General features: G+C 38.8%; 1 protein-coding gene across 1 annotated transcript; it reads right to left on the bottom strand.

Moving 5' to 3' along the window:
- Window positions 1-5,886: 5,886 nt before the first annotated feature.
- Window positions 5,887-8,040, bottom strand: lrrn1 (leucine rich repeat neuronal 1; the record flags this gene model as incomplete). Its single annotated transcript, XM_083938935.1, has 1 exon — window positions 5,887-8,040. One exon carries the CDS (start codon window positions 8,038-8,040, stop codon window positions 5,887-5,889), a length of 2,154 nt encoding a protein of 717 aa, XP_083795061.1.
- Between the last annotated feature and the right edge of the window lie 9,784 nt (window positions 8,041-17,824).

The raw sequence follows: 17,824 nt of genomic DNA on the forward strand, positions 1-17,824 counted from the left end.
AACTACGTGAGATGACCTTCTGTTGAACCATGTTGACGATCATCTCGTCTCATTTCATTGTCCAAGGTAGCGAGGAGTCAGGGGACTCTGAGCCATCGAAGCTTACTTCTGTGTGGATTTCCAAAGGCAGTGAATTGCTTTATTTTTTTCTCAATTCAGTTTCATGTTTTTCTGCCTATGACTGCACTCTTTGAGGAGGTGCATTTATTCTTTCTTAATAAAATTGCAACTTCAGAGGTTAAACCTGAACTAATCATGCAAGCGTGCACTGTACTGAAGAAATACATACACAACAAGCCTGAAACACAGCTGACATGCATTATTTGACTTTAAAAAGAGCTCATTTGTCCATGTCATATATATTGAAATCACCAACATGCCAAGAGAAGATAGATTGGTGTCACATCATCCCTTCACTTTCCACCCCACCTGTGCTGGAGGGTGATCTTGTCTGTGAGAAAAAGCACCTGTCAATTAGGAAGAGAAAATGTCACCAGCTGTCAAACGTGACCTTGTGGGGGGTGAAACTGGTGATACATGCCATTGGTGTAATCAAAAGAGAATGTTTGAGAGTTAATACATATTTAATATTCTGTCTCCAGTGAGAAGGAGTCATGAAAAGTGGATATTTGTGTTTCACTTAGAGTGGCTGTTATTAATACAGATTTTAGATATAAGCGTTTAGTAGTAAAAGCTTATTCCAGTGCGTGGGATTCACTCAGCTGCTGATTGTATCATAAGAGGTAGGTTTATGTATAAATGTCTGTGAATCTAAAACCATTTATTTCATATTGATCACATATTATTACTGCTATTATGACTACAGGGCTGTGCCATCGAAGTTTTCACCTTGTTCATGGCTCTGATTGGTCATAGTAGGTCGTTGTGCTATCCAATAGTTAAAGTTCTCTTTTTTTTAAACTCTTGTTTTTATTTTTATTTCAGTGAACCAAAAAATTCTGTTTTTGTTTTCGTTAACTATAATAACCTTGCTGCAAACATCAGCATGTCTGACAAACTAACTTATTGCCTACAGTAGAAACCAAAGGTTACTTCCAAGACAGAGGGGAACACCCACGGACAGACTGGGTTAGAGTTTGTGGTTTGTTATGTGTGATGATAAAAAAAAACCCCACAAAAACAAATTGTAATTCTTATGAGAACTGATAATAAGAAAAAGAGTATGTAAGCAGCCAAACAGCTTACAATTTTGCATGGGACCTGTTCATGTACATGTAGTATATACAGTTATATAGTGCACATTTAAGACCCATTTCTATCAGATTCTCTTTATTAAATAAGTCAGCTTGGAACATTAAAATGTCCGCTGGACGTTCCCCATTGTCCATTTATTTATGATACCTAGGGCAATTACCAAAACACATTTTTTAAAGACCATTCATGTTTATTTTCAGGTGTTTTGCAATCAAACTTAAAGTTTTTTCAAAAGATAACTCAGTTTACCTGGTAACACCCGAGGGTTTGACTAATACCTGGAATAATCATTCCCTTCTCTTAAGGTTTTTATGATATGAAAACGTTAATCACTGCTCTATAAATAGGACGGACTGTAGATACAACTTGGCAACAGGAGATATTTCTAGTCAGCTCAGCTCATAGAACAAGGCTATTCAATTGATTTGGAATTGGGGCCGTTTGGTGAAAATGATCCAGTTTCAGGGGCCAGAAAAATATGAACATCACATTAATGGATATTGTAACACACTACAGCGACATAGGAATGCATACTGTATATTGTCTTTTTATTATCCATGTAAATAGTAGTCATAGACCAACTCAAAGTGCAACAACCTTGTCAAAAAACAATCCTAATTAGATTAACATACCTGTTAACCAGAGGTTTTCACTCAGTTATTGAACTAAGGTACAAGTTTGAGGCTCTTGTTCTTTATTTGAGTATTTTCTTTTCCCTTCTACTCTCGCTCTGAGACAGTTGCACTGAGATAGATACGAGAGAGGAACAGCGGCCATGGAATTACTTTTTCACATAAGCTTCTACTTAAAGGGCCAGTAAATATTCCCTCGCGGGCCAGATCCAGCCCAGGGGCCAGCAGTTGAATAGCCCTGTCATTGAACCTTTTAGCTGAGCCAGAAAGCTAAAGCTAATGTTATGCTAGATAGATTCAAAGTCTTTAACTTTGTGTACGGTTGACTAACAGTAAATACGATTCAACAGTATGTTTAACAAGCTATCCAGCCACGTTGTCCCCAAATGAATATCAAGATTTTCATGAACAAATGATATACCATATGTTGCTATGTCTGCTGCAGCCTGTAGTAAACAGGAAATGGGATGTAAGATGATATGTTATGTGATGCAAATTATTAGTATGTTCAGAGGGGCAGTGTAGGCTACTTCTTGCAGCAGTCCCTATCCTGTGGTGTTCAGATGACTGAAGGACTACAGATACTATTGCTCAGTGTTGTGAATAACATGTTGGCTCGTTGTGTTGCTAATACATTGTAAATGGAGGCACATTAAATTAGAAAGGTCAACAGGCAGTTTCAGTGGAACTTCATAGCAAGTGTCCATCAACACTTTTTTACAGACACCCTGCAGCCAATCAGAATCGAGAATTCGCCATCCATTGTATGAAGTGTTTTGAACTAAGACATAGGGCTAATGTTAGCACAAGCTGAAATCTGGAAGTGATATGTAATTTTGTCTGGCTATAAATACAAAAAGCTGCTTTTGTCTACCTCTGTCTGAAGTCAAGGACATTGTTAAACACATACACATAGGTGCTGTTTGAGTAAAGGAAAGCTTGGCAGATATAGAAAAAGAAACTAAGGCAGGGGGACTTAGCAAATGGTCAATAAGAAGCATATTTCCTACTGAAGCAACACCATCAGGAGCAGAAGAGCTGTGTTGCCAGCAGTGATGGATGGATTCATTCTCCTGTACTTAAAGTTCAACTACTCCTTCACCCTCTCCTTGGTTTATCTTCTGCTCTTAAAGCAGACTCTCAATCTTTTCGGCTTTAAGTGAATAAAGAGCTTCAGGCTCTGGCTTCCTCCTGCCTTCTCACTGGACAGAGATTAATTTTAGATTAATTTCTTCCAGCGACTGCAGCAGGTTTGAAATCAGCTGAAAATTAAAAAATATTTAAAAACTAAAATATTTACATAGTGATATTTTGTTTCTAGTACAGAATCATACGTTTTCAGCTGCAGTTTTACGTACAAGCGTAGTTCACCTAAAGCATGACAATAGAAAAAGAGTCATGAAGCCCAGCTTAGGAGCGCTCTGTGCCATTCTTTACCTGCAGTGCAAAGATGCAGCTTTTTCTCCCTCCACACCTTTGAACGCATACATGATGTCTTAGTAGTGTCCCACCTGCGGGGTGTTGACCTTGTCAGTGGTATTTCAGGCTCTGGGGACTTCTCTCACTTGGCTGCCAACACCCGCAGGTGGATGGAGGGAAGGGTTGTCATGGAAACAGGCCACTGGGATGGGACATGGTGCAGGCTCTAGCACACGGTTTCAAAAGCTTTCATTGATAGCTGTCCCAATGAGCTGATATCCGGCCTGTTACTAGGATACCCACTGAGATGGAATAAAGGCTTGTCCATTCAGTGCAGATAAAAGGACAGCATTGGATTTTTTAAATGTTTAACAAATGCCAGACTACTGCTGCTGTGCCCTCCTCTGTCCATCATTCTCAGCACAAGAAATGGGTCTCCCTAAAGGGTCCATGGCATTCACTGACATTTTTCTTTCTTTCTCCTCACATCCTGACCACTATGAGATAGTGTTTAATCCATTTCATCATGCACAGTGCACACAAATCAGTTACTGACAATAGTGTGACATTAGTCAAGGGACTTTATCAGTAACACTCTTTTTTAACCCCCTAATTAGCATTTATTAGCAATTTATAAGCATTTATAAACAATCAATACATTGTGTTTAACACACTATCATGATATTAAGATTGTTTAAATGTTTATGAATCTGTACGTGGCCAACATTTTTATGCCTTCCTGATTTCTTCCGGAGCTTTTAGCTGCATCTCATGGCCTTCACCAGCAGTTGGAGTTTGTTCAGTTATCATGAGAGTATTTAAATAAATATATATTTTATTAACACAAATAAAGATGTGATTGTAAGTTGTTATATTGTGGAATTATTTGCTATTCATTGCTCAACTCTATTAACTCTATGCATCAGTTTTGGATACTTCACAGGAAATAAGCATGTATACAAACTTTTCTAGACAGTGAGGAGCTGAAATTAGGATTTGCATTGTGGTGGACTCAACAAATTACTGTCTCACTAAATTTTGCAGGGAAACAAGGTTGTCTCATGTTTTTTTACTGAAAGAGAGGAAGAAATTCTACCTTTAATGTTATATCAAATGGAAATTTGACGTACTGTAAACACTGTAAATGTACCGTCCACGAACAATACAAAATGCTGACAGTATGAAAAATTTGGCTGACTATAGAATGGTTGCTTGGTGCCAAATAATGCTGCAGTTTGTACTTGCTGTAACTTTCCATTATCCATTATCACCTCCTCCTTTAATCTTGTTTTAGCTAAATTATACTCCCTATATTGCTTCTTCTCTTAAGCCTTGGAGATACAGAGGTATGTATGGTATTATAAAACAGTCAGTGGACAAACCATGCAGGCACCACTGTCTTGGTTTTAAGTGATAAATGTCTTTGTTTTTGAAGTTACTGTATGTACGCTGAGGCATATTGTGTGGTAATTATATTGTACCTGGAACAGAATTTAAATTATTCTCTGATAATTGCTTTGCAGAGGCAAACACTGCAGTCTGCATCGTCCATTCTCTCTTTATCAACACTGAGGTAACCAAACATCTACAGCTATGCCTATCACCCTAAAATTCATGAAATCCTGTAGTAAAAGGAAATTATGATTTTTCCCTGCAACATCAATTTAAGCTTTTAAACCTTTACTTTCAACCTGTTATATAAAGCATATTTATTACATATTCAGATACACAATTCACTTATCTATAAAAAAGACACTTGATGTTGAAATCATGGTTTGAAAAATACGAGCAAAGAAGATTTTATTTAACTTGCTCCTCAATAAACAACATGTTTGTGTGTGTAAACCACAGCAAAACCAGTGATTGTAGACATATTCTAGCAAAATAAAAGAAATATTTAAGAAATTTAAAAAGCCTTACATCTATTTACCTAGTTCATAACATTCATATTTCTATTGCTGGTTTACAGTAGCTGCTCTGCAAACGTAAAGTCTAAATCAAACATTCTTATTATGTTATTATAATTATTTAATGTACAAAATAACTCAAGTCATAGCTGATACAACATTACAGAGGAATTGCTAACATTATTCAATAGACAGTATATCAAGTCTAAACATACTTTGTCAGCTTATATTTGAATTGAGAGACAAATTAGTATATATATTTCAGTGCACAACAGTCAACAGTGAAACTGTTTTACAAGAGAAAGAAAGATGGCAGTCTCTAACAGTTCTGCCATAGAAACATGTCAAAAACAGGTTGGATTTCAGCTTTTCCTTTGCTTGCGTATACTGAATCCGTGACAATGCTCATGCTGTGTTCATTAAACAAGTACTAAAAATAAAGCACAGTGACTACTAAGTCCAGGAAGCTAAACAAAGCTGCCATATTGTGTGTCAAAATGGGTGTGAGGTAAAAAGGCAATATGCTAAACTAAAGATCTGAATATCTCGGTTCGTCGTTTGCTTTAAAGAGCAAGTCTGAGTGAATGGAAGAAAACAAAGAGGAAACATGAAAGAAATACATGACTTTGTTCACTTACACAAAGAAGCAAGTATGTATATTTGTGCTCCTGAAAGAAACATGTCTCTATACCTCCCGATGGATAAAGTGGACCTCACCACATGTAATAGCTGCGTGTGGTGTCCACCTGACTGGGTTTGGTCTCGGATGAGCCCTCTTTCTCCTTCTCACTGTCTGCCTCCCACAAGTTGATAAGAGGAGGGTACAACTCATTTAGTGGTATTGACGAGGTTTTCTGCATGTACTTTTTCAGAGAATGGTGATAGTTTTTCCTCTTCCACCTCTTGGCAATGTACACTCCCAGAGAGGCCAGACTGATGATTGCAAACATAGTTCCCATAACTGCTGCCAGAGCAGTGTTGGTCCCTTGGTCAGATATTTCCACAGCGAAGGTTGATTGCTTTGTTGTCACATTCACACACGACTTCTGTGTTTGTTGGTGGATGTTGGAGACGGTGAGGCACACCTCATACTCAGTCGCTGGTTGTAAATGTGTAAGGTTATACTCATGGACATCAACAGGTACTCTGGCAGTGTAAGTAATATGTGGGTTGTCTATTTTCATGGTGGCAGACGACCACTTGAGGTTAGAGGTCATTACATTGGAGTTTATTTTCCAAGAGACTAGGATAGAGTGAGATTCTGTTTGTTTGACGTAGATCTTCATAAGCTGAGTGCTGTCTAACAGAGTGCCATTCACCCGTATAGCTGTCACTCTTGTGTCAGCTCCCTGTGAATTTTGAGCCACACAGGTGTATCTGCCAGAGTCTTCTACTTGGATATGAGAAATTCTCAATGTCCCTTCGCTGCTGAGACTGTACTTGTCAGATAGGGTGTCCATCATTACCTTGTTCCCCATTGGTGTCACCCAGTAGATTTCAGGCTCAGGCTGGGACATGGCTCTGCAGTCCAAGTCCAAGGTCATGCCAATGTCAAGGTTAAGGTGGCTTGGGAAAGTATCATGGGAAATCAGGGGCAGACACTGGTTTACTAAATTATTCTGCAGCACCTCCCGTACATGCATACCCCTCACTTCTGTTGGCATGGCACAAAACATGGACAGAGGTTCCATGAAACGTACAGTGGTTTTGTTGGAGCTCATCCACTGTATGACGCAGTCACAGCGCAGAGGATTGCTATGGATGCTGATCTCACGCAAGTTCGGGAGAGAGTCCACTGTGGACTGATAGAGTGCATTCAGGGCATTGTTGTTGAGCATTAGACTCTCCAAGGCTGGGACATCACGGAAGGTCTGACGGTTAATGTATGAGAACTTGGGGTTGTTTGTAGCCTCCAGCTTTGTGAGCTCAGGTAGATTGTCCAGAGCATATCGGTCAATAGAAACCAGCTCTCCCATGTTATTAATACCCAGCTCCTTCAGTCTCAGCATGTTTTTAAAATCTCCTTCCTGAATCTTGTGAACTGGGTTTTTGTTCAAATCCAAGAACTTCAGGTTAGGTAGTTTCTGAAGGGCTCTCTGAGGAACTTGGACCAGTTTATTGTCGTAGAAAGAGAGGCTCTCAAGATTGTCAAGTCCCACAAAGGCATTTCCAGGGATGTCTGTCAAATCCATCCCGGCCAAAACCAGACTTCTAAGATTGCCCAATGGCTTGAAATTAAAGTCCATTATTCCAACAACAGGGTTCTCCCCAATCATGAGGATCTCTAAGTTGGGTGTAAATTCAAACCACTGGCTGTTGATGGTCTTGAGCTTGTTGGAGTTGAGGTGAAGCCTGAGCAAGTTGTGGAGACCAGAGAAGGCATTGGGAGAGATGGCATTGATCTGATTGTGGTTGATGTAGAGCTCCTGCAGGTTGCTAAGGTCCTGCAGACAGAAATCTGGCATTTCCGTGATCTGATTCTCCTCCAGATGAAGCGTGGTAAGTTGGGACATATTGGTAAGACCAACATCCCGAATGCTACTGAAGTTGTTCTGGGATAAGTCCAGCTCAGTCAGGTTGAAGAGCTGCTCCAGCTCGTCATTGGTCCTGGCAATGTAGTTGCTCTGTAGGAGGAGAACCTGAGTGTCACTGGAGAGGTTTCCAGGGATGCGTGTTAAGCGAAGGTCATTGCAGTCCACAGTGATTGCTTCTCTGTATGTGGACTGGGGGGTAAACCAGGGCCGGATCTCGCATACACACAGCTGAGGGCACTCATTGCTTTGGACAAAGCAGAGTCCTATAGATACCAACATCAGCCCCGCGAACACCTGGCCTAGAAGTAAGCAGTCTAACCTCCGTCTAGCCATGCTTGAGTAGGACAGGAGGAGTGGCAGATAATTTTGGGAGAAAGTGTGTTACAGTCATCAACCAGACTTTCTGCTGATTAGGTCTTTCAGTTCAGTGGAATGGTAAGGGGTTGAAGCAGAGGGTAGATCAAGATCTTGCAGCCCGATAATAATCTGGAAAAGAAAGGAAGAACATGTTATTATACAGCCAACAGTGTATATCCCATGTTAATAATGAAGAGGATATACAATACACATTTATGTTCACAGCAATGTTGTTCAGCTAGTCCACCACTTTGATCCAGACTGAAATATCCCAACAACTATAAGATGGATTGGCATGAAAATCTTCTCACATTCCAGAGGATGAATTCTACATCGCTTAATGTTGGTGAGTCCCTGATCTTTACTTCCAGCACCACCAACAGGTCAAATCCAGTTACTCGGATATCTTGTGAAAAGCTTTATCCTAGGTCCTTTCATCCCGTGAGTTGGTCATCCTTTCACTTTCGTCTGAAATATTTCAACCATTGGATGGATTGACATCAAATTTTGTACAATCATATATGGTTCTGAGAGGATACATCCTCATGACTTTGATGAGCCCATTACTTTTCCTCCTGTGCCAGCTTGAGGTTGACATTTGTGGTTTTGATTGAAATATCTATTATTGAATGAATTGCAATGGAATTTGGCATCACCATTATTTCAAAATGTAAATCTGTCTAATACTTCAGTTTATGAACAAATACTCGCTAAATATAAACATGTTACTGTTGTCATTGTGAGCATGTTGGCATTTTGACATTAACATTTAGCTCAAAGCACTTCTGTGTCTAAGCTCACAGAGCAGTTAGCATTAATGAAGACTCTGGTCTTTCAACATGTAACAATTACTAGATTATCACATAACCTTTCTTGATCTTGTAAATGATGCAATTACCTAAGACAACAGACTGAATAAGAACAGCAACTGCTTTCCTGCTATCCTTATGAGACTGAGTTATGTGCAACATAAACAGTTTTGAGAATATGCAAGTTCAGCTCATTACAATGCCTGCAAAAATCACTGCTCTGAACTACTTGGAAACAGATTAAATTCCTTTGAGGGCTTTCATCTATCCATCAGGTCCATAAGGACTCGATCATTAGCTTCTCTGAACATCATTAAACACTATTGGATATTAGTATGTACCATGCCTCAAAGAAAGTAAAAAAAGATGTGTCTCAATTTTTAATAATGTTAAAATAATTAATGTCTTCAGCATTCTGAATTTAGGGCAAACATGAAAAAAAGTTTTCAGCAGGATTTTTTTCTGGGATGATTAGGTACAGAGGAAAATTGTCAAAACTTTCAGCAGAATTTTTTTTAACTCTAAGACTTATGACTAAAGAATCTGATCTAGCTCAGTTGCTTGGTTCAGAGGATGCAAGCTCACAAGAGGTACCATGGGCATCTGCTTAACCATATGGCAGTAATACTTACTCCAGTGACTTGGAAGATAAAGCATTCATTCTGGCAAACAATAGATCACTTCTACTCAATGACAGTCTTATATTTTAAACCTCTAACTATCTTTGAATACATGTGCATTATAGACATATCATTTATTTATTTTTTGGCAATCTTGGTCTCTGTCAGCCCGCCACTTTGGTCCAGACTGAAATATTGGATGGATTTCCCTGAAATATTGCCAAGACATCCAAGGCCAGTTTCCTTTCATGTTAATTAGAACTATTTTTTAAATATATTGAGATATGATTAAGTACACTTTCATTATACACTATTATTGTCTTTGCACTCTATTTTGGGATTGATGTGTTCTTGAGAGGGTTTTCATTGCATACTTGAATTGTTAATTGTTATAAGATGTTTATCACTCTGGATGGGTTGGATAGTCCACACCTGCATCATCATCCTCATCCTCATCCTCATCATCATCGTCATCGTCAACATCAACATCATCATAATAATAATAACATAAATACTACATTTTATTTGTATTGCACTTACATTCATCAATCTCAAAGTGCTATAGAGCCGAATAGAAACAATATAAAAATAAAAGGTAAAATGAAAAGTAAGTAATAAGTTAAAAGGAGAACATCTAAAAGACATTTAGCAAAATGCTTTGGTGAACAAGAAGGTTTTAAGGTCTGTTTTAAAAGCATCTGTAGTCTGTGGGGCCCTTAGGGGGTCAGGGAGGGTGTTCCATAACCTAGGAGCAGCCAAGGAAAAGGCCTGATTACCCATGGTGCAGAGCTTGGTTCTTGGGACTTGGAGGGTGTTTGAGATACCAGAATGGAGGTAGTGTGAGGAGGTTCTGGGGGTTGAGGAGTTCCTTCAGGTATAGGGGGGCATGCCCGAGAATACACTGGTGGATGAGGAGAGAGACCTTGTACTCGATTCTGAGAGGGACAGGGAGGCACTGAAGAGATTCAGGATGGGGTTGATGTGATTGGGTTTCCGTACCCTCATCAGGATCCTGGCAGCACTGTTCTGGATGTATTGCAACCTTTGAATGCTTTAGCCAGAGATCCTGATGAGTAGCGCATTACAGTGATCGAGTGTGGAGGAGACAAAGGCATGGGCGAGCTTCTCTACATCTGCCAGGGTGAGTGATGGACGGAGTTTGGAAATGTTCCTGAGGTGGTTGAAGGATGTCTTAAAGATGTGTTTGATGAGGGTGTCAAAAGAGAGTTGAGGATCCATTTTAACACCGAGGTTAATTATGGATGCGGAAAGGGGGATGTTGGCTGGCAGTTATATATATATATATATATATATATATATATATATATATATATATATATATATATATATATATACGGTGGTGATTATTTCATGGTCAACATCTCCATCTGATGAAGATTGGACTGGGATAGAAACATCTGAATACATTTGTGATTTGAAGTCAGCGTTCAGCTCTTCTCATCGATATTTCGACATTAATGGTCCCCAGACAACGATCCTCCTGATTTTTCCTCAAGCGCTACATTTGTAGTTTTGACAGAAATGCCTCAACTACCACTTGATGGATTTCCATTCAATTTGCTACAGACATTCATATTTCCCTTTCGATGAATTGTAATTACTTTGTAAATCCACTTAAGGGGAAATATGCTAATTTTCAGCTTCAGACTTGTATATTGTTTTACTGCCGTCTAAATAGAAGAAGAAGAAGAAGAATTCCTTTATTAGTCCCGCAATGGGGAAATTCGAGTTTTTCACTCCATTATTATTATTCAGGTTACACACACACAGGCCAGTGACAAGCGCCCCAAGCAGTTGGGGGTTCGGTGCCTTGCTCAACAGCACCTCACTAGTGCCCAGGAGATGAACTGGCACCTCTCCAGCCACCAGTCCAGGCTCCATTCATGGTCCACACAAGGACTCGATCCGGCGACCCTCCGGTTCCCAGCCAAGTCACCTAGGACTGAGTTACTGCCGCCCCACCTGTATTCAACCTCTGTCTGCAATGCTCTATTTTAGTGCCTGTGTCTTTAAGTCCCCCTCCTGAAAAAAACACAGTCTGCTCTGACTGGTCAGCATTTACCGGTCTTTCGCATCTGTGCTCTTTGCATCTTTGCACGTCATTACAGTCAGAGAATGACTGTACGGCACTGTAGCAATAGTTTCTACCTTTGTATATTTTAGTTGTGACATCACAACCACATAGAACTTCTTAGGATCATTTAAAGGCACTTTTTAAATACAGCTTTTGCATTTCTCTGTGGATTGAACACTTTGATACTTCCAAAGTATTCATATAGCACCCTGACCTTCTTTATAAAAAAAAAGATAGTTTCACTCTTTACAATATCAAAATCTTAATTGTTCCAGTACTTTGGTTAATGGCCAAATACTGCAAAACTACTGAATTTGGAATCAACAAGCTGTACTGCTAATTATATACGAGCTTATATTGCTAAACTACGATGCTGAACATATTAAACATTATACCTACTAAACATCTGCATGTTAGACATTTTATGCATTTAAGCATGGTGATATTAATCTCCAAGCACCATTGTTCCCAAGCACCCTCACGGGACTCTTAGTTTTGTTTATGATGATGTGGAATAAATCATGCCTATCATATTCCTTTTGTCTTATTGTGTCACACTCACTGGATAATTCTGTGCATATGAAAATACATATAGACATATTGTTTCTATGCAAGAGTTTTATCCCTCAGCATTATATATAAGCAGGATTAGGTTGCACGCATATCTTCAACAAGCCTTTGCACTATCCTACAACAACATAGATCCCAAAACTCAATTCAGTCCATTTACTAATAGGAGGCACTACACAATGCAGAGCCATGCGGCAGCACCTCAGTACCATGGCCTTCTTCACCACACAGCTTTGTGGTCAACACCAGCTTAAGAAGATAGCACTTAAGAGGCTTTCAAACAAGAGAGCTGACTAATTCATCTGAATGCAAACTGCCTGGCAACAGCACCAGGGAGACAGGAACACGTCTCTGCTCCTCCTATACTGAGGGTTCCCTATGGGACAGGGCGGAGCATGGGTGAAACAGGGATAGTACAGTATCTTGTTCTTAAGGGCTAAATAACTGTATATTGGGACGATTGCTGCACTAGTCAGGATTAATGTATGGAGATACTGAAGTTTAGATTAGCTTGAGGCAGTGTACTGGATTGAAACCCAGAGGAGAAAAGCAGGTCACTTAGCACTTTGATTAAAAGCAACATATCAGTGGAATCTGAGACACATCCAGTGGGAGGATTCTTAATACAATGGTAATCTCATTATGAATATAATTCCTTAAGTGCTTGTTTTTTATTTTGTCCCAATACAATATAAAATAATTAAAATCTGTTACAGTATTGAAAAAAAAATGTTGGAATACAGAAGCTATATTTAAAATAAGATATTTAAAAACATTTTTTTTAGTTTATTCTAATATATATGTATACAATGCATCAATATTTTAAGCCATATGTTTAAATACGTAATTGCTTGCTCTCACATTCTTCGTCATTTATTTACCACAAATGAGGTTAATCTTAGATTCTCCCAATTCGGTACATGCAAATAGCTTTGACTTTGCTCCCCTGTAATGTAAGATAAAGACGTTTCTGATCCCAGTTAATACAGAGAAAACACAATATGACAAACTTGTGAAAAGTAGGTTAGCCAAAATATATATAAAAAGTTGTTCTGATGTAATTATGAGAACTTAAAAAAACAAAAACAAAATTCAGTGTCAACATCCTGTTAGTTTTCAGCAACAACTAAAAGCTGTCGGGGACATCCTGACACAGGCTTCACAGACCCATAGTGATCCCCAGAGCCACAGGAAAGCTGAAAACACAGCAGGAGAAAGAACACAACACAACATCAAAGGCAGGAAGGCAGGAAACCGTGAGGTTGTAACCACGGCCACCTTTGAACCTGTGACATGAATACCGTACTTGAAATAAACACCAATCGTTTAAGACCTAAACTCTGTTGTCTAAAGCCCCATTCAACAATAACTGCTGTAAGATGCAGCAAAACTTTGTATTGCTTTGTTATGGGGTGTAACTGTAATACAGTTTTTATTCATCAAAAAAACATAACTCACAAGTGGGGCAGGTATTTTAACACTGAATCCATAAAATTGGATTTGTAATCTGAATATGTAAATGTCTCATCCTTTAGACAAGGGGTAGTATATTAGTATACTTTTCAGTCATTTAGTCTTTGAGTTTATCTCGTTTTTACCCCCCCCCAACCCCCCCATCCGCCTCCATATCTCCTTTATCTACCCTAATCTAACATTGATACATATTCACATAATCATTTCATACTTTTTAAATGATCCAAATTTAACAAATGCATTGTTGTCAATGCTGGGTTCTGCTGGTGGTCGACGTAAGTGGTTAGAGCATTGATGCTAATTAACAATACAAAGTTAATGTAGCAGAAAGAGCTCTGATGAACTGGATGAAATGCATTAAGATTTTATTATGGTAAAAAAACATTACTTTTTATGATGTCAAAGGAAATTAAGTGAATAAGCATTTAAATTTTAAATGGCAGGTTGTAACAACAAGCTGCATGCCATGAGAGTCTATGAACCAAAAGCTATTTAGACTATTTATTTATGCAGTGCAGTGATTTCCATTATACTCACGCTATTATTTATTAAGTTTCAATTTAGGCATCCACTGAATGCACCTGCTGCATCCCAGTCTTTATGTAGTGGCAGTTACAGCATTGTGCATAATGTCCATATTTATAGTCAAACAGGTTGCTAATATGATCATTAAGTCACCGAATCTAACCCTGAGGTGAAGAATCACACTGGGTGATGTGACATGATGGTGACACAAATACACAGCAGTCAAACCCAGTTTAGCAGTCACAGTGATAAACTACTACAGGGCGCACATACCTGACACTATATACTACATTATTCACAACATAATACTGACTAAATCTATCTGTGTCAAAAATAAATACTACATGGTAATTTTACGCTGGATTTGGTGTACAGCGTGAGCACTTTGGAAAAGTAAAATAATTAAGTATAGTATAGTAACTAAATAAGAATTATGTTTTTAATATGATGTTGTAAACTATTCTAACACACGACAATATTATTCTCGATCATCTACAGACATTACTTTTATGTGTGAACTATTTTCTTCTGAAGAATCAACACCTTTGCTCATATCCATTGCATAATGGTATGTTTAATGGCTGCAGGAGACCATGTTTTCACTGTATTAAATTCAATTACTGTATGCTGCTCAAAATTGATGAATTTGAGAAAGTAGATTTTCATACATATATATGTGTGTTTTTATATTTTTCCCCTTAAGTAACAGCACTAATACAACATTGTTTTAGGCCTCATGTATTGTGTTGTTATGGTGTGAGCATGTGGCCAGTGTTGCTGGTAACTACAGTGGATCCTAGTTCAATAGGCTACCTCCAAAGATGGGAACCTTTGCATGGTCTGAATGACTTAAGTTCATATGATCATGTAGGGTGGCTAGAATCAGGGAAAATATATGCAGACTGTATTAAAAGCTACTAGAAATTTTAATTGTGAAATGTTAATGCATGAAAGGGAACAGAAATTTCCGAAATAAATACATTCATACAAATGTTGCATGATTAAAATCGCAAGGTTCAGATCTTTTTCCTGATTTTTGCCTCAGTGAGATTTATTAATCCTGCACCTGAAAACCTTCTTTTCCAGAATAGGATTTTTTTTTTTACCAGAAATAGCTTTTGAATGTACAATTTTCTTATGTACTGTAAAAAACATGTATGTGATGCGTACTGACAAGAGGAAAGTAAGCATTTTCTTCTATGTATCAAAGTTTAAATAATCCAGGGTGATATGTGAGTGACGGAAGATGTGAAAGCCCTTTGCTAGTTAAAGTAGAAGTCTCCCTCTGAACCACTCTGATTGACTAAGTCCAAGGCTCAGTTTTCAAATTACTATCCAAGTCAGTCGGAGGACACTCGGGCTCATCGTCAAGAAAATCCTTCCTTGAATGTGATAAGAATTGAGAGTGACATGAGAAAATGAAAATATGATTTCAACTGGATAACAAGAGTCTTGCATTATAGGCCTCTCTGGGGAGACACAAATATAACCCCACTAGCCCAAGTTTGCTTTAGAGCTTTAGTTTACTCATCTGCACACAAATAAAAAATGATAACAGAAATGTGGGAAAACAAATTACAGGTGGAGAAAGTGAGATAAACAACCCCAGGGAGCCTATAAAGACATATTGTCACAAACTGAACAAAATAGAGGTGACAAAAACACTTCTGAATTAGATGAGAAAAGATGAGTGAGAAGGAAACTCAACAGGGGGGATGTGTTATATAGAGAACTACCTGCTGTGACAAGAAGGCTAAATGAAGAGAAAGAAACACCTAATATATGAAGTGAAAACTCAACTGTCTCTCTTTCCTTATCTGTTGGCATGTTAACACAAGAATAAGTGGAGAAAAAAACACATTACAGACTCTTGTGAAACATATCCAATCAGATTCCAGCAGGCACATGAACAGTTAGATCAAAATCTTCCTTGCGGACTATAATATGTAAAATATATCTTTCTCCTAGCATGATGGAGAAATCTGGACTTCAATGTGCCCAAAATGAGTTTTTGTGATATTTTCGCTCGTGCTCACACCTGCCTCTAATGCTCTCTCCATCTCCTCCCTCTACGGATTTAATATAACACACTCTGCTTTCATGCAAGAGTCTCAAATTAGCAGTAGTTGAAAAATGGGCCCATATTTTCTGTAGAACTGTTTTCACCCATCCAGGGTACAGCAGAGGGGAAACAATGCTGTGTGTACAGTTTATGGATAGCTTGCCCTGACATCCACAAAAAATATTTTAAGTAACACACATTATGACAGATAGATGATCATTTGAAGAGGAAGTTGAGTTATACTTGCACACAAGCTGTTGGATTTCTTGTAAATGTGTAAATAAGAGTAAGTGTGAGCATGCCGGTGTACATTCTGGTTGGTTTCACATTAGATGATTCACCTTAGGTCTCTCCTGGTTGATGGCATCTGGGCCACTTCATCAGCAACACTTGTAGTATTGATTTTACAGCTGCTTGATTGCTGCGCCTTTCAAACTAGTTCACCTTCAGCCAGGAAGTGTAAGTGTCAAGGGACACTTGTGTGGAAATCTTCACCCTCTCTACAAGCTGATTGATTTGTGGTAAGCTGAAGGTCTAAACTATACAACAATGTTTTGGTGGAACAACTGATAGTAAGGTGTTATAGTGAGAAGAGCAAACTGCAGTGTAAACACATTTGAAACACAGGATAGGAACCTGTCTATATATCTTAAAAGACTGGTCTTTTAAAACACAAACTCACAACAATCCCACCTAAGTTATTGTCATACAGTTCATGATTAGGCTATCAACTTTGAATGAGGAGTATCATAAAAAGTATTTCCATCGGAAAAAAGGGTTGAAATTAGCAAGATTAAAAGGTAAAGGGTAGAGCAGCTAATTTCATAGATAATTGTAACAATTAAAGATTAAACCACCAACAATTACCTTCAACCAGCTACAATTAATGCCCTCTGCCATCTGACCTTTAGTGATTGCCTATAAATGTGCAGGAAGACCAGATTCGACTTTTCATAAATGCTGCCTAGATCCTATTGACAAGGATGTTTTCTTGTGCATCACCAAACAATGTCCAATGAATCAGGTCTGGACATTATCCGAATGTCAGACACATTCTCAATAGCTGGAAATACTCTCTGTTTGGTAGAGCCTGGGTAGAGCATACAGGGGGCAGATATCTGTGTTGGCCCTTCCAGTATCATAAATGTGATGGTCATGAATGATTTAAGTGCATAATAATGTTGTGTATGTGAGGCAAATGTCCTTTAGGATTGTGATGCAAGCAGCTGGACTTGATCTACCCTTTCTTGCCTGGCACCTTACTGGGTGTACATGACCACAGAGGGCTGCCCAGGAGGGGCCCTTGTTGTCCAACCACACACACACACACACACCTCTGTTACCCAGAGTCAGTGGGCTGCACGGGTGTGTCTGTGAATGTCAGAACTGTTGCACTGGCTACAGAGCACACATTGATGTTTAGGAGATCATAGACAGCAGGTTGAGCTGAAGTGCTACCCTAGTCTCTGAAACCTGTAGTCTAGGACAAAGGGTTAATGTCTCAGCCCTTCTAGGAATAACGGTGGAGGCCTGAGCTCAATAACCCACCCACTTACCCCCTCCACACCCTTTCTTATACCCTTGGGACCTAAATGTTGTGTGTGTA

This window comes from Echiichthys vipera (genome assembly GCF_963691815.1).
Source record: "Echiichthys vipera genome assembly, chromosome: X".
Classification (NCBI taxonomy): Eukaryota; Metazoa; Chordata; class Actinopteri; order Perciformes; family Trachinidae; genus Echiichthys; species Echiichthys vipera.